This window comes from Heterodontus francisci, chromosome 20 (assembly GCF_036365525.1).
Source record: "Heterodontus francisci isolate sHetFra1 chromosome 20, sHetFra1.hap1, whole genome shotgun sequence".
NCBI lineage: Eukaryota > Metazoa > Chordata > Chondrichthyes > Heterodontiformes > Heterodontidae > Heterodontus > Heterodontus francisci.
The window spans coordinates 64,168,039-64,186,178 of record NC_090390.1 but is presented as its reverse complement, the minus strand read 5'-3'; the positions used below and the strand labels follow the sequence as shown (position 1 = coordinate 64,186,178).

The following is an 18,140-nucleotide window of genomic DNA, read 5'->3' as shown; positions in this document are numbered from 1 at the left end:
ATGATTGACCTGCCAATCAGGCTAAATAATGGAGCCTGGAGATTGGGCCTATCAATGGGATTGTGATTCATTCCAAGTAGCTCCAGATAACCCTGCAAGTCCTAATACTGAGGATGGTCCTGATTGGACAATGACAGCATAGTTTCAACTGATTAAACTGTAGCAGTACACATGGGCTTTGGCTCTCAGTGAGTCAGAGTCATAGAGTTATACAGCACAGAAACAGGCCCATCAGCCCATTGTATCCGTGCCAGCCATCAATTGGCTCTTGCCAATCTGCTCCTAAGTTCTCCAGACATGGGCAAATGAGGTGCATCCCTACAGGCCATGTGCTCCTACAGCCGAACAAGCAGATGCTCCTGTGTGGATTTCTCAGGAGCTTGGTTTGGAAACTCTTTTTTTAAATATGGTGATGGTTTTCTGCACGTACCCAACGCGCAACTGAACAAAACTAAATGCATGTATGTTAAGATGTGCTGTTGTCCACAAAAGTTGTTCAGAGACAGTGTCCTTTTAAGAAATTCATGCCTTTTCAATGTCTTTTTGTTGTGTTGCTCCTTCTTATTTTGTTGTTTAGGGGACTGCAGTCATGGCTATTTTCTCGTGGCTTTTAGCAAACCCTACTTTAAGTCAGCTTGAGTCAGTTGGTGGCACTTATTACTCTGGATTAGAAAGTTGGGATTTCAAGCTCCACTTCAAGACTTGAGCCCATAGGATGTTACTGCAGTGCCGTGCTGAGGGTGGGCCGTGCGAGGGAGTACAGTACTGAAGGAGTGCTGCTGTTGGAAATGCTGTTCTTCAGAACAGATGTCAAACCAAGGCCCTTCCTACCTCACCTAGATGTTGTGGTGGATGTTAAAGAGCTCATGGAATTATTTGAAGGAGCAGGAAGCTCTGCCAGGCACTTTGAAGACAGCGAGATAAAATGTCTCATGAGAACCTAAGTGCTAATGTAAAAGTTAAAGCAAAAATAAAATCAAAAATGATTCAGAAATGGTATAAAAGACTTTACCTACATATTAAATGAACTTCCACCTGACCTTTCAGTCCCTCGCAACCCTGGATGCCTAGTTACTTCATCAGGAAATGTGTGTCGGATATTTCCATACTTAAATGATGCTCCTCCTGTTTCAGACAGAAGCTTCTGTTGCTTGTCCCAAGCCCCATCAGAAACACAAGAGTCATGTAAAATCCATGTATATCAGATCTATGTCAATTAGGAAGCTTCATTGCACTTTAACTATGCCCTTTTCTGATCACAGCAGGATCTAAAATTGGTTCCAATGGCCCCAGCAGTATAAGCATGACCAGAAATGCAGAGAAATTGATGCATGTTTCTAATTCTACCAAGTGAATCTCTTGAAGTCAGTGGGCACTTCAAAGAATGACAAGACAAATATCCCATCTTCTGTCAGAAGGGGGCACACTTTTGCCTATGATGGGGTCCTCAGGAGTCCTTTACCCAGGCTATTCAGTTGCAATTGCTTGTCCCAGAACATCTGGATGCCAACATCAAGCTCCAGTTTTCTCTGTTTAGTTAAAGGTGCAGTCTTAACAGGACCCTTGTACAAAGAAGGAAGAAAGATCCCATAGTCAATATGGCAACAGAAGGATAGTTTGTTCTCAGAAGCACATGGTCCATAGGCTGCCTTTCTCCCCTATGTTATTGGTAAGGGTTAACCACCTGTCAACAAATAAGGAAAGACATACCTATGGTACCATATCTTAACATTTTGTAAATATGGTGTAGCGACATGATGACTTTTTTCTAATAAGCCCAGCTAAAGTTACTTTGAAATCAATCCAGAGCATCTTGTTTTGTGATAAGCAATCTGTTCAGAATAATTGATTTATTAGAAATGTTTGGTGTTATATCTGGTGTTCATTGAAGGTGAGGAACTGAAGTCTAGTTAGTTGAAGTGTATAATCAAACTATTGTGCAGAATTATCCATGATATATCTCATTTGCTCCATTGCAGGATCAGTTGTAATTCCCACTTAGAATGAGAGTAATCATTTAATCATTTGGAGTTTTGAGGTTTTTTCAATATTTATGGTCAATTTGTATCTTTGTCTCTGTTACAAAAGCAAAAGTAGCAAAATGCTGGCCTAGCCAACGACTCCCACATCCCATGATTAATCTTACTATTTCTTTCTTTTGGGCCTCCTTATCTCGAGAGACAATGGATACGCGCCTGGAGGTGGTCTTACTATATGGTGTACATATAACATGGCTTTATTACTTCATATAATATATAACATATATATATATATATATATATGGTCCACAAACTTGAAAGAGCTTCGATTTGAAAATTCATTCATTATAATCAAGCAGAAAATATGGATAATTTACAATACATTATATATCGAAAAATACTCATGACCAAGGAATTTATTGTCTAAAATCTTCATTAGGTTGGATCGCCTGTGTATTGGGGAAGAGAAAACTGACATTATCCTTGTAGGTAATAGTCCTAGGAAAATTGGGAAACTCTTTCATAATATCATTTGTAATAAAATATGTTTAATACTAAAACTATATACAAGTTGATTTTTTATCAGGGGCACTGTTCAGAAAACCACTCTGCAGATGCTTTGGCATTGCACTTGTAACTCTTTGGAATGTACTGTTCATCAAACTTAAACTCAAATTTACTGATCATTCTTTTCTTGAGTTAGGCCCCAGGAAGTATATGTGTGGTCAGTATCTAATCCTGCTTTCATTGGCAGTTGAATCCCAGCATTTGCAAAGGCTTTCATCTTCACTCAACAAGCAGATGTTTTGGCGCTGACTAAGAAATGTTCGCATTATGTGGCTACAGTCTCTTCCTTTTGCAGTATCATTAAAACCAAGCCAGCAACCGGTCTTCTGGAACTCTGTCATTCTGGTTTAATTGTGTAAATTACTTACGCCAGGATGACTTGAAACCTACCAGAAAACCCTGACAATGACACTGCTCCAGCTGCAGACACATCCACTGTATCAGGATGGCAAATATTGGTACAGTTGTTAAATGGTCAAGTCAACTCTAATTACCTTCAAGCAGTGAAGCAGACAACTATCAACCCTGCAGCTGCTGTCAAAGAAATGCCTTTTCTACCAGGATGAAATCTTCAACTAAATTAGTTATAAAGCGACAAACGTCTCTGAAAACACTTCAGAAGGCACCAAAAGGACTTGTTGGCATAGCTGTAATGTTACTGGTGAAGCAGAGGCTTGAGAGTTCAAGCTCCGGCTGGGGATCAGAATGTTGTGAATTCAGTGGGAAGTATCACATTATTGGTGGCATTGGGCCGGATTTTACTGTAGGCGGAAGCGGGTTCGCCGCCAAATTTTATGTCGGTGGCAAAGTCCCATCCGCCTACAGTAAAATCCAGCCCATTGTCTTTCTGTTCAATATATGCCTCTTAGTGTGTGATAACATACTACTAGTACTAAGTGAAAAAGAAGTACAGGATAAACCACCTACCATTACCTTTGTGCTCTCCAGGAAAGTAGTAAAAATAGTACAATGCTTCCTTGAAAACCAGAATGTAAATAAGATGTGCAGTTGTAATACATTATTCTGACTAACTATTGAGGTAAATAAATTGGGTTTGCTTGTCCCACCTTTTAAATATTTGAGACTAGTTCTTTTGGTAGGGGAGGTTATAATTCTACCAGAATATTTATTCTTAAAGAAGTCCAAACAATTGCAACATAATTGATTTTTTTAAAAATTCCAGATCATTTACTCATCTTGGCAGCTTACTATAGCCACGAAATGCAACTTTAGTCTCCAACATTTAACTTGGATGATCGGAACAAAGTCCCATATTTGATATTTGTACTGACAAACACGAGACTTAATTTGCTGTGAAACATCATGTTTAGATCACAATCCTTCTCAGAATTTGAACTAGCTTATCTAGACAGGTTGATAACTTTTTTTCTTTACTTTTCCTTTGGAGGAAATTAGAGTTGACTTGACCAGTACTATTTTCCATTAAAAAGTATACCCATAACAACTGTACCAATATTTAGTTTATCTCAGCACTGGGGTTTAGTTTAGTTTAGAGATACAGCACTGAAACAGGCCCTTCGGCCCACTGAGTCTATGCCGACCATCAACCACCCATTTATACTAATCCTACACTAATTCCATATTCCTACCACATCCCCATCTGTCCCTATATTTCCCTACCACCTACCTATACTAGGGGCAATTGCTAATGGCCAATTTACCTATCAACCTGCAAGTCTTTGGCATGTGGGAGGAAACCGGAGCACCCGGAGGAAACCCACGCAGACACAGGGAGAACTTGCCAACTCCACACAGGCAGTACCCAGAATTGAACCCGGGTCGCTGGAGCTGTGAGGCTGCAGTGCTAACCACTGCGCCGCCCCTGCGCCACTGTGCTGCCCCTGCGCCACTGTGCCGCCCTTGTGGCACTGTATGCCAAAAAGAATAACAAAATCATTGTCAGGTCTGTTCTCTTTGACTGCACTAATTTTCATTCATTAATAGCTTCCTAGGTATACCAGCTTTTTCAGTACTGCTAATTTTCATGTAATTATGTGCTGGACTAACATTTATGAATATGCTTATTATGTGCCAGGCAGTGACCATCTCCAACAAGAGAGAATCTGACCACCTCCCCTTGACATTCAGTGACATTACTGAATCCCATACCATTAACATTCTGGGGTCACCATTGACCAGAAACGTAACTGAATGAACCACATAAATACTGTGGCTATAAGAGCAAGTCAGTGGCTGGGAATTCTGTGGCAAGTAACTCACTCTTAACTCCACCATCTACAAGGCAAAAGTCAAAAGTGTAATGGAATACTCCCCTGTTGCCTGGATGCAGCTCCAACAACACTCTAGAAGCTTGACACCATCCAGGACAAAGCAGCCCAATTGATCGGCACCCTGTTCACCACCTTAAACATTCATTCTCTCCACCACCGGTGCACAGTGGCAGCAGTATGTACCATCTACAAGATGCACTGCAGCAAATCAGCAAGGCTTCTTTGACAGCCTCTTCTAAACCCATGACCTGTACTACCTGGAAGGACAAGGGCAGCAGATCCATGGGAACACTACCACCTGACACACCATCCTGACTAGGAATTATATTGCTGTTCCTTCACTGTTGCTGGGTCTAAATCCTGGAATTCCCTCTGTACCAACACTGTGGGTGTTTCTACACCACATGAACTGTAGTGGTTCAAGAAGGTGGCTCACCACTACCCCTTCTCAAGGGCAATTGTCACCGACACCCATATTTCATGAATGAATAAAAAAGAATACTGCTCACACATTTAGTTTCTCTCCTGAAAGCATTGACTCTTGGTGGGCTATGATTACTAAGCAATAGCTACTCACTGGTACCTTGCCCAAGTGGCTGTTGTTCATTTGTGAGCAAGGGTAATGAATGGGGGCAAGCTGTTTGACCAACCCAGGCCATCACAGTCAGACTTATTCCTATCCTTACTCCACATCAGGCATATGCAGATAACATTCAGGACATTGCTTTTTGGTTTGCTCTATGGTTAAAGGGAATAGGTGCCAATTATCATGACCCATTTGTTACCCAGGTTAAAATCAACCAACTCAACACAAAGCAGGAATCAACTCTGGGATCATCTGGTGTCCATAGCACAGTGCTTATTAGGCACTATCCTTATCCACCAACCCATCCAGAAAATGTCAAACTTTGTATCGTTGTCTGAAAATAGGTGAAAATCTAGGACTTGTTCCTTCTTTTCGTTCACCAGAGGAACCCAGAGCAACATAAATTCCTTGCCAAAAGCAAAATACTGCAGATGCTAGAAATCTGAAATAAGAGCAGAAAATGCTGGAAATACTCAGCAGGTCTGGCAGCATCTGTGGAGGGAGAATCAGAGTTAATGGGCTGAATTTTGCCATGTACTGGCAAGACACGCCAATGGAGCTGAAAGCGGGAGGCGACCCTGCTTCGGGTGGCAGGACCTGGGGTGGCATATTGCTGCCGCCAGCCAATTAATATGCTGCCACCAGAGCCGCCATCCAATTAAGGACGGTGGCCTGCCCCCAAGAGCTGCTAGCCCAATCAGAGGGCCTGTAACTCTGCAGCCTCAGCAGCACCACTGCTAGCAGTGGCCATTGCTGAGGCTGCAGCTCCAGAGAGAGGGCACCTCAATGACGGGGCGCTCATGAAGAGATTTGAGGTTGTTTTGTGGAAGCCGGTGCCTGGCAGCCAGGCCCTGGTTTGGGTGGGGGGTGGGTCATAATTGCCATTGCTGCAAGGGCAGCCATTGCCACCAAGGTGCCCCTCTGTGGGCTATGGAGTGTCTGTAAAGGAGGGCTCCTCCCCACCCCAAACTTGCTGGGAAGTCACCAGATTTCACTGGGCAGTCTGCCTATGTGGTGATGGGTCCTCCTGGCATGTGCAAAATGCCTGCGGAGGCAGGAAGTGGCCCTTAATTGACCACTTAAGTGGCTCAATTTCTCACCCAGTGGGCACCTGAGCTGCCAACGTTCCCACCACTGATAATATGGCATGACAGCGGGAAGACGCAGGCTCCCCTCTCAACACATTCTCCTGCCATTTTGCCAGCCCTCCCACCTCCCAGCCTATCACCTTAGGGCCGAGAAAATTCAGCCCAGCGGTTCAGGCTGATGACCTCGTGTCAGAATTCCTTTCCATTTATCTACTGGTTAAAAAAAATCTTGTTTTTCTGACATATCCCAATTGTAAAAAATCTGTAATGTTGACATTTATAATTTCCCTACATATAATAGCAAGCAGCATGACATCATCAACTGGTGACAAACACCAGTCTTTTAAACTGTCTTTTAAACAGTAAATAACTGCTCTGCGCTAAGGGAAAACATGAATTCTTGCAGCCAAAATCCTAGCAGTTACTTATTCGAATGGGGGACATTATGGGTTAACTTTGTCCTGCCACCTTTGGGAATTGGGTTCAAATCTGGTCGTAATTGATTGAATGAAGCTGTCTGCTTTCTGCTGGTCGCAAGGGTCCTACGTGGGATGAGTTTGGGCTTTGTCAACTCGATTCCTAGTGGGTGTTGGCACACAGCACAAAACTGGCACTAAATTAGCAATTGCTTTCAGAAAGAGCTCAAGGATGATTGGTGTGGGAAATGGAAATGTCATGCCAACGCAGCAGAGAATGAGTACTCTTTTGAGACTAGAACAAAGGTAAATTGTTGGGATTGGGTAGAGGGAGATTCACAGCTGATTATGCCATACCTGACCTAGGAGTGCTGCGTGTTTGCAAAAAGAGAGCGCTCTTTCTTAGCACTAGCATCCCTCACCTCGATTAGCACAATACTATATTTTTTTTTAAATCAGTATGGGGTTTGCAGCAGTGTTCAGTTTATTTATACACTCAAATTATTTTGAGTTTCATTTTAACACTAATTATCCACCATTTGTCAGCTTTGGCTCAGTGATAGCAACTCTCGCCTCTCAGTCAGAACATAATCCAGGCTGATACTCTGGTGCAGTACTGAGGGAGGGCTGCATTGTCAGAGGTGCCATCTTTTAATGAGTCATTAAACCAAGACCCCATCTTCCTTCACAAGTGGAAGTAAAAGGTCCCAGGTATTATCTGAAGAGCAGCAGAGGAATTATCCAGCTGACCTGACCAAGATTGATCTCTCGGTTAACATTAACTAAAGAAAGATTATCTGGTCATTATCTCAATGCTGCTGTGGGAGCTTGCTGCATGCATATTGGCTGCTGTGTTTCCTACATTACAACAGTCACTACACTTCAAAAGGGCTTCATTGGCTGTGAAGCATTTTGAGATGTCCGGAGGTTGTGAAAAATGCTATATAAATGCAAGTTCTTTCTTTCTTAACCTAGTATATTGTTGAAAAAGTTAAATTCTGTGACCTCCAAAGGAATCTAGGCATATGAACCATTTTAATTTAAGCAGCACGGGCCAAGACTTTGAGAAAACTCCTGCTTTCAATTCCTGTAAATGGGATTCATCTTTGCTACATTTGTGGCAGCTGCAGAGCAGTTAGTGTATACTATGGAGGGAGTATATTGAAGCTGTAATACCACTCTGGGGATTAGAAATAACTTGAGGAAAGCCAGTAATCTCATTTTGTAACACATTTGAGACAATGTTAGAAGTAAACGATTCCCAAATTATTCTTTATCACTGGAACTGAAGCAGTTCAGTCAACATCTGTGGAGAGAACTGACACGTTTACATTTTGGATGCAGACTCTTCATCTGAACTTCTGAAGAAAGGACTTCATCTGAAATATAAACTTGTTTGTTCTCTTCACACGTGTTGACTGGACTCCTGTGTGTTTTCTGCATTGTCTGTTTTTATTTCAGATTTCCAGCGTCTGTAATATTTTGCCTTTTTATTGGAACTAAAACAGTAGGTTTAGGATCAAATATCTGATAGTTAATGTGCAGACATGGAAAATATGGTCATAAAAACATTAATTATGTTCTTGGGGTTTTCAAGTAGGTGGCTTGTTACAAAGGACCATCACAGTTAAGGACACAAACAACATATCATAGAATAGCACAGAAGGAGGCTACTCGGCCTGTTGAGCCTGTACTGGCCCTCTGCAAAAGCAATTTAGCGAATCCCACACCCCACCCTTTTTCCATAGTTCTGCAAATTCTTTCCCTTCAGGTGCTTACCAATCTACTTTTGAAAGCCACAATTAAATTGGCCTCCACCACCCCGTCAGGCAGTGCAATCCAGATTATAACCAGTCTCTGCATAAGAAAACTTTTCCTCATGTCGCCTTTGGTTCTTTTGCCAATACATTATCATTCTAATTATATAAATATTTTTATTTCCTATTACACATTTTCCAACTGATGGGATGCAGTTGCATTTGGAATGTCAAGGAATTTGATTAGATTTTGGTGGTTAGCATTTGACAATTAACGAAATGTGCAATAACTCTGCGGTGGAGTGGGTTGGAGGACCAGCATGTGTTCCCACAGGGTGGTGGAACATGGAATCACGCCTGTGGGCATTCACACTGCCGAGCTGCTTAATTTAAAATGATGGTGGATTGAGCAGTAACCAAAGGCAGCAGGCTTTGGCCTGACCGGAGTTGAGCAAGCCTCATCCCACCAAATCTGCCAGGATCTAGTTTGGTTTTGCATGCGCAGTGAGCTCTTGGCATTGGAAGCTGACAGGTTGGGAATATCAAGTGCTGCTGCAGGGAATTGAAGGGTGTTTTTTGGTGGTTAAAAATTTGACCAGGTTATAAATCATTGCGAGAGTGGAGCAGCCATGGCCACAAGCCACCGATTTGCCAATATACCAGTGGCGTGGCTACCAGAGAAAGATGCTTCACAGGAAGGCTTCAGTCTTCGACAAAGCAGACCGCTATTTACACATGGCAAGCTGTGCACCGGCAGGAATGCATGGGAGGAGCTGGTGGCCCACATCAGTGCTGCTTCCACTCTGCTGCACACCAGGCTGAAAATGTCGAAGAGCTTTAAAGACATCAGTAAATCAATCAAGGTAAGTGTATCTATTGTGACACATACCATTCAGATTACCTTATAACCTTTACAATGCAAACTATGCAGGTCCATTTTGCAACAGGCACGCTTTGCAGAAGCAGTTTACGCTTGTAATTAAGATTGATAGAGTTTTCTTAGGCAAGGGTTAGTGAGGATTATGAAATCAAGGCGGGGGTAGATGATTTTAAGCTACAAATCTGCCCTGATCTAATTGAATGACGGAACAGGTTCGAGGGGCTGAATGGCCCACTCCTGTACCTAAGTCTCTCACTCTTGCTACACTGACCTTCTTAAAGGTATTCACCTAAAAAAAATACTTTCAACTAAATCTACCTCCACAATACATGTACATGTACTCACAAACGTGATGGGCTACAGGATGGGCACTTGGGTGCATGGCACTTACAGCTTCTCAGTGCTGCTTCTCTGCTTTTAGGGCAAGATGTCAGGTGCAGATGGGAAAAGGGCCCATCATGTAAAGCTATCCCAATTCCCTTTGAAGAGACCACAATAGAAAAGTCAGAGTGAATGGGGAAGGCTCCCTCCAAGCTCGGGTCTATTATCATGAGTCTCATGTTATTTCTTCTCACTCGTTTGCTAACTCACTCACTCACTCACTCACTCACCCACTTGACCATTGTCTCCCAGGCAAACACTCAGTCATAATGCCCTGTGGCACAATGAGAGTCATTTTCAACTTCTTCATTTGGGAGGTATCCTGGCAGAGTGAATCTTTCACCAGTTGTGGAACTGGATGAAAATTGGGCAGTTTCTGCAACTGGTGGGTGATCCACTCTATCAGGTTACCAACCAGGCACAAAGTTGAAAATGACACCCCAATATATTCTCATGTAAACAGTTTTGGAAAGGATATCAAGCAGGCAGCATTGTAATATGTTTCTTTTCTCTCACTATAGATATCAACTTGAAACAGTCCTAGATATCAGTGCCAAAGAAGAAGGCAGCACCCGGTGTCACTCACTCTTCATGGCATCAGCACCAACATAGGTACCTCTAACCAGGAGCTTTAGGCAGTGAGTTTCAGGAGGGAGCAGTGGTTGAAGCACTGAGCATGAGTGAGGAAGAGCAAGTGAAAGTGGCAGCACAGAACCTGTTAGCTGGAAGGACAGTTTGTATCCTTTCTCAGCTGTAGAGCCTTGAAATTGGGACCTCAGAATGTCTGCTACTGACTGCCAATGTGCCATGCAGTCATTGGAGGCTGTGCCAAGTACCCTACAGTGAGTGTTGGAGTCTTCACTAGCTCTATCAATACAATCATGCATGAAAGCACTACAGTGTACTATGGACCATTTGGCAACTCCACTTCAGCAGAGGCCCCAAGCTCAGTTGCAGTACCTATCATCAATGCTCAGCCACTGCTTTAGAGTTCCAGTCAGCAAAGAAAGCTAACATAGCTGGTTTCAACCTCCATAGGGATATCAATGAGAGAGTCATTGTGTAGAATTTCACTGCCTTGATTGCTGCCCGTGGTTGCTCCATTGTAGATCAGAGACATGCTGAGGGAATGACCAGGAGTAGGACCACAGGAGGCATGCCTGAGACTGCGGCCTCTGAGATTGACGTTATATCTTGCCACTCCAGCCCCTCACTTCCCCAACTCCACCCCCCCCCCCCAAATAATAGAACAGGTGTCTGAAAGGGAGTAGAAAGAGGCTCTTTCTTACTCCTGCCACTATTAGTGTGCCTAAAGTGAGCCTGAAGTGAGGAAGTAAAACATGGAAAGTATGCACAGCAAGAGGATGCAGTGCAGCAAAGCACATTGAGCACGCATGCAACTGGGTTTAATTTATAACCACTTCAACATGAGAGGTTCTTTCTGTTGCTGCAGGTGTCAACAAATGTCTTCTTTCACTATGCAATAAAACTTGAGATAAAGTGATTGGAGTACTTTTAGTGTGGTTCCCATTAGTAATGTAACAGTGGCATGCCAAAGGGTACAGGACTCTGAAACTTCCAACCAGATGCATTAGTGCACTTTGCGGTGGAATGAACATTGATGTTGTAGATCTTCATGCTGTGCTGCATTCCTCACCCTGAAGGCAGACCTGCGACAGGGCCTACCACCAGCAGAAGGACAGGAGCCTGGAGCTGTGTGTCAGGCCTTGGAGATCAGCAGCTGGAAGGTCCTGACTGCACCTGAAGACCCTGGGGGTGTTCAAATTTACAGTCTTCGGCCTGTCCTTATTTCCTGAGTGCTGCTGCTCCAGGATGCTAGCATATAATGCTCCTTCTTGCCTTATTTAAATAGATTTATCAGGCCTACATTTACTGCAGGAACAAATCAAGCTCCTCCCCTGCTGCTTCAGGAAATTGCTTGGCAATGCAAACAAAAGGTGAGACCCTTGGGCAAGAGGCAGGAAAATTAGAACTAACGGAGCTGTGTTTATTCTAACAGGGCAAAATGGCAGCAGACCACTAACGGCAGCAGGACTGAATAGCAGGCATTACATTGTAACTTAGGGGCAATTTTAACCCCGTGGAAAATCGCTCAGGTCATTTACCCACCCTGGAGTCGAGGGCAGCTGATCATCCTCAATATTAACCTGCTCCACTGTGTGGGCGGCAAAGAGCCCTGCCCAAAGCTGGAGGGTCGTTTATAACTGATGTATAACAGGTTCCGATAATGTTATCAGGACCCGATTGCAATTTTCACCAAGCGGTTTGAGCAGGAAGTGGCAGTGAGTGTCTCGCCAGGTCGACTCAGTTCTGAAGTGGATCAGAATTTGAAGAGGTCTGAAAGGCTAAGTTTTTAAATTTTGTTTTGCCTTTCCTTGTGAGGTCAGGGGGAGCAAGAATGTTCCATAAAGCTCTACATGAAATGTTTAGGCCTCTCTTAACGCAATCTCAACATCCCGACCCCCCAATCAGTGCCCCTAACCTCAACTGTGGAGCTCTGACAGGGCTGTCTCGCAGCCAATACAGTCACTTACCTGCTGACCTGCACAATGTTCCGATGCTTACCACTGGATACAAATATACCCCGGGCTTCATTTCTGGAGCCGTGGAAGAGTTTCTGCCTACACTGCTGATCACCTGCCAAGAAACTTGTCCGGGGAGGTAACAGTCCTGCTGAATTTAACAGGAGAACCTCATTACACTTGTTTTCTTCCATTTCCCCATGTGGCAGCAAGTCAAATTGGCAGGCTGGCCGGCTGCTGGACAGAAAAACCAGCAGCAGGAGTCCATAGCTGGAGATCCGGGGATCGCGAGAGGGTCAGCTGTGATCTCGGAACTTGTTGGGGTCTGGAGAGCGGGCAGGTCATGGCAGAGGGGTAGAGAGGAGCCGTGACTGACAGAAGGGAGGCTAACTGCTTCCTGTGGGGCAAGTGACGGGGGGCAGGGGGATACACTCCTGTTTCTCCTGGCCCACGTATTTAAAAAAAACCCAGCAGCTCCTGCCTTCCTTTCGCTGCCGGGTTTTCCAAGCCCTGTGGAACCCAGTCAGCAAGAGTTAAGTTTAAATTGGGTTCCCAATTATACTGCGGGAGCCTGATTTAAATATGATAATTAAGTTCTGACCGGGCAATCTCACACGTCGAAACTTGCGGCCGTAAAATTGGCAATGAGTGCTTATGCAGCAAGATGAGGATGTGTTCCCTATTTCTTTGGGTGTAGCCCTAGCCCCAATCAATCTTTTTCCCCGCCATCATGGGGGAGTTAATATTGAGGTGTGGAAATAGGCATGACAAACAGGAAGCCTGAAGAATTTTTAAGTTTATTAAAGGACATAGCCTTTCTTTATTATCCTGTCTTTATAGTCCTGTATTGTAGTCACTGGTTTGGCTCTATCCCAGCCCACAGCATGATTACTTTCCACACTGTGTCCAACTTGAGCAGATTCAGCCTTCCTAGAGTTAGCTCAGTGAACGCTTTGGTTTGTGAGCAGCCTCAATCTTTGCAAAAATCTTTAAATCTTTTCATTTTTCATGCTTGTTTGTTGCATTACGAGAACCCTTTCCTTCATCACTAAAAAAAAATCAGCTCTTGTCTCTCTCTTTGCATTTAATAATTGCTTTCCTTTCTCTTTTTGTATAAGATCACCACAACGTGTAACTTGATTAGAAATTGTCAACTACCTGATTGGGTTTGAAGTCTAGAACTTGGAGTGCTAAAATAAAATGATGGTGCTGTTCTTCACCTCTGCCATCAATCTCATCATAAGGATTTTCCTTATTTTTCTTTTAAAGAGATACAGCACTGAAACAGGCCCTTCGGCCCACCGAGTCTGTGCCGAACATCAACCACCCATTTATACTAATCCTACATTCCTACCACATCCCCACCTGTCCCTATATTTCCCTACCACCTACCTATACTAGTGACAATTTATAATGGCCAATTTACCTACCAACCTGCAAGTCTTTTGGCTTGTGGGAGGAAACCGGAGCACCCGGAGAAAACCCACGCAGACACAGGGAGAACTTGCAAACTCCACACAGGCAGTACCCGGAATCGAACCCGGGTCCCTGGAGCTGTGAGGCTGCGGTGCTAACCACTGCGCCACTGTGCCGCCCCATTTCTACAGCAATCTCAGGAAGCCTTGCGGTAAATGTTACAATTGATACCTTTGCTTGTCATTGTTTTCCCAGGCCTGGATCATGGCAATATTCCCAATGGAATAGATTTTAGAAAGATCACTCCTGCACCTCAGAAGAGCTTGCCTGAGCTGCCACCCACAAAAGCTGTAAGTTGTAAATTTATATTCTCGTGATTTTCACTGTGTTTCTGGAACATGTTGCTAATTAACAATCCAGTCTGTTCTATATACTGCGTCAAAGTGCAACTTCTGCTTAGTTATGAAGAGCTGTAAGGGGAGAACAAGGTGCTTTGTAGCACTTTCTCAGGAATTTCCTTAGACATGCTCAGCTATCATGTATCCAAAGCAACAGAATGAAGTGTATAAGAATGAGGTGTTCAGCATTTATCCCAGGAAAGTCTGCTGATGAATCTTCGATCTGATGCTGCAGCTATGGTTGGTTGCCTTGTGTTACAATGGTTCATTTTGTTTTGTGTTTTGTAGCCACAAACTCATTTTCCACAGCAGTTTGCTGTTACAGCTGCTGCAACTACAAACGTTTGCCAGCTGTTGACGAGCTACCCATCATGCTAATATTGGGAGAATAAAGGATTTTACATATGTATTTGAATATGATATTAGGCGTTACGTCAGAAGATAAAAATTGCAATGATGTATTGATAAACATGTTTAAAACAAGCTAAATGCAGGCAATGAAGGAGACTGATTTGACAGATTCTCCTGCTGGTGCTTTAGTTTTGCGGTCGGATTAAATACCTTATTGAAAGAACACAGAGTGAAATAAACTCTCAGGTATTCCTTTTTCATGACACCAAACTGACAAAACTGATGTGAACAAAGGGAATTTATTCAGTCTTTTATTGGGAATAGATGGAATTACTTAGATATGTTGGAGCATGTTATAAATGACAGGTTTCCTGAACAGAAAGAGATTGACCAACACTTCATAAAAAATACTTTGTGGCATAGCAACCAGAACAGGAACACCTCATTGAGAGGCTGTTTAAGAAATTTGCTCTCTCTTACTGACAGATTTTTCTCTTCAAGTTCAATTTCTACGTTTACTGAAGCAGAATATGTTATTAAGTGATAGTTCTGTTAAGTAGCAATACCTTATACACACACTGCCCTGCTGTAAGAATGAGCCAGGCAGCTGAGATGTGGCGATTCAACTGGGTTCACTTCGGATGTTTGGCATTGTTTTGGGTCAAGCCATTCACTTACTTTGGTAAGATACTTTTGCAAAAACAAACCTCCAAAGTGCTGAATTGTGTATGGTGAATGCATGTCACATTGCATGCTTGAAAAAACTGTTTGACTGAGTCTCACACCATCAGGGTCCATTTGAATAATCAAGCAGAGTAACGATCAAATTAAACATCCATTTGTTTGGGCAATCTATTTATGCTCATAAATTCTTTATGGTTTTGGTTTGGAAGGGTTTTGGAGTCTGATAGAATATTGAAGCTGAATTAACACCCATAGTTAATGCTGCCCTGGGTTTATGACTGTATCTCTACTACAGGAATACACCTCCTAATGGTTCTGCTCAGCAACTCTTTTCAGCCCAATGATGCCATTCATGTTCACTACTTAAACTATTCAAGGACTGACAATAACTGAATGAATAAAACAAAAGGAATGCAGCTGTTTTTTTCAAAAAATGTTCCTAATGATAATATTCCCTTCCAGAATTGGTCGATGTTGAGAGTACAACTGTTCGATCGTGCTCTCTTATGATCAGTGCTGGAAGGTTGCTGCAAATGTTGCTCCATGCTTAAGTGTGCAGTTTAATTCTCTTCAATTGAACTTATTCACAAAAAACCGTTCTTTGAACTCTAACCTACAGGAAATGATTCCCAACAAGGAACAAGTACTCCATTCATATAGATAAAGAGTTAATTGGTTGGGTGGGAAAGAGCTCCAGCAAAGGATTAGACACTTGAGATCACTGCCAGCAGGAAATCATGGAGTCGGGCGGCAGGAGCTGGTAAATAATTCCCTGCTTTGTAGTTACGCTGGGGAGCTGGCATAATTGCAGAGGAAAATCTGCCCGACAGGCTGTGGTGTGGGTCAGTTTTTGTCAGCCTGTTTGGGGTTAAATTAAGTCATCTTTAGTTATTTAAGATGATAGTCCCTCAGTTGGTGATTTCACAACTAGAATGTACATTTTTACCTGTCAGGGATATTTGACCAGATATAGGTCATCATGAGTCATCATGTACCCTTAAAGGTACAAGTGTACATTCTCACGTAATAACTATCAGCTTAATAGTCTGTGTTCGCTATTTGTGTTTTTTGTTTTAATCAAACAGTTCTGTTGTTTTGTTCTGAGAAATGAGCCTTAAAGACTCACAGTGGGTATGGTCACAATGCCGTCTGCCTCTTCTGGAAGCTGTTCCTGCTCTCTCCTGTCTTCTTTACTGCTCCCCCTACAACCCGTCCTCCGTTCTTCAGCCCTAAAGCAGAGGCACTAGACCACCCAAGACAGCAATAAAACTTCTTGATAAGCAAACAAAAGCAGTCCAGCACAAAGTTGTTAGCAGAACTCAGAACTGAGCTGCGGAATACAGAAAATAGCCAGCAAAAAACGGCCTGGAAGTTATCCAGCAGCCTAACAGGGAAAACCAGCAATTAATCTGTATGGAGTGGATTAGCTCTTTAAATAGTGCTGCTGCACTTGCTGTCATGATTTGCTGGGCACTTACCAGGCACTAGGGCAGAGCAACTTCACAAGCAGGTCCTACGACAAGCTTAGGACCTTTGCACAAATATTATGATGAGACATTTAAATGCTTCTGGCATGTGCCGACAACGCCCACTGAGCATCTCGATCCAATATGGTGGGCAGTGCACATTCGGCGCAGAATGATTGCACCATATTGGACTGTTAGCTGCCCATTTCATGCCTATAAAGCAGGTGCAGTACAATTGAATTTCGCAGCCTCTATCTTTGGTTGGCTGCGTTTTCAATTTATGAATGATCCATTAGGTGGTGCATCACACAAAAATATTAAATAAGTCAGATTTTGCTTAAAAAAATAACAGTGGCTGACTGATGTTTGCCATTATTAATGTGCAAGTTGGCCAGTAACTTGACAGGGAGAGAGACACCATGATTGGCGAATCCCCACAAGTGACTGGCCAATTTCCAGCACTGTTAAAACAGCACCTCACACTTACCCTTGATTTTATTGAAATTGCTGCATTTGCCAGTAATTGTCCATCAAGCTCATCACAGACAGTTATGTCTAATAATTAAGTGAAAGGACCCTTTTAATAACGCAATACTTGTTAATGACTGCCAATCAATTCACTTACCCAGAAAGTGAACAATTAAAAGTGTGGAGTCTCATCCCTTCAGGTCGTGAATTGCTTTAGGAGACTTTAAAATGTCATTTTTTTTTCCTTACTTCTCCTTTCTCTTTCTCTTAATCCAATCTTTCTTTCCCTCTCTTTAGTTCTCTCTCTGTACCTGATTTCACCCACTTTAATTAACCCTCCTCAGTCCTTCTGTTCTTTATTTCTCAATTCTTTAACCTGTTTTAACCTCAGTAGTTAAGGAGATACAGTGTTTGCCCCATTGTTCACCAAGGGCCCAGATGCTCTGTTGCCCTCACTGTGCCATTATCAGCTCACACTTCCAGCAACTTTGTGGTCAAAAAAATGTTAATACCTAAACATACACAAAGAAGTCTAAGTAATAGGCTACATTGTGAGATGTGCCACTCCAGCAAAACCTGGCCCAATATAAGTCACATTTGATGCACATTTTTCCACAGGTGAAGTAAGACCTCGTGTAGCTCACCCTACATGAGTCGTCCCTCTTCCCAGGATGATCATTATCAGAAAGTCCAAGTTTGGGGTTTCCTGGGCATTGAGGCGCAGACAGCAGAATGAGAAAGTAAATGAGTAGAAAAATAATATTCCTCAGTGCCAGAGTTTGTACAGATCTCACTGCACATATAGCAGGCATGTTGGTGCGAACACAATTTGCCCATGATATGCAGTGGATAGTAAAACCAAAAAGGTAAGTACCCAAATATTTTTTTAAAAGCTGGGAATCTCACAG

At 43.0% G+C, this 18,140-nt stretch overlaps 1 protein-coding gene across 2 annotated transcripts in view; it reads left to right on the top strand.

Moving 5' to 3' along the window:
• afap1l2 (actin filament associated protein 1-like 2) overlaps window positions 1-18,140 on the top strand; it is a 248,996-nt gene that overhangs the window by 127,669 nt on the left and 103,187 nt on the right. For both annotated transcript variants that reach the window (XM_068052952.1, XM_068052953.1), the window contains one exon: window positions 14,121-14,215. In XM_068052952.1, coding sequence (XP_067909053.1) covers window positions 14,121-14,215 — 95 coding nt within the window. The remainder of the gene's footprint in view (window positions 1-14,120; window positions 14,216-18,140) is intronic.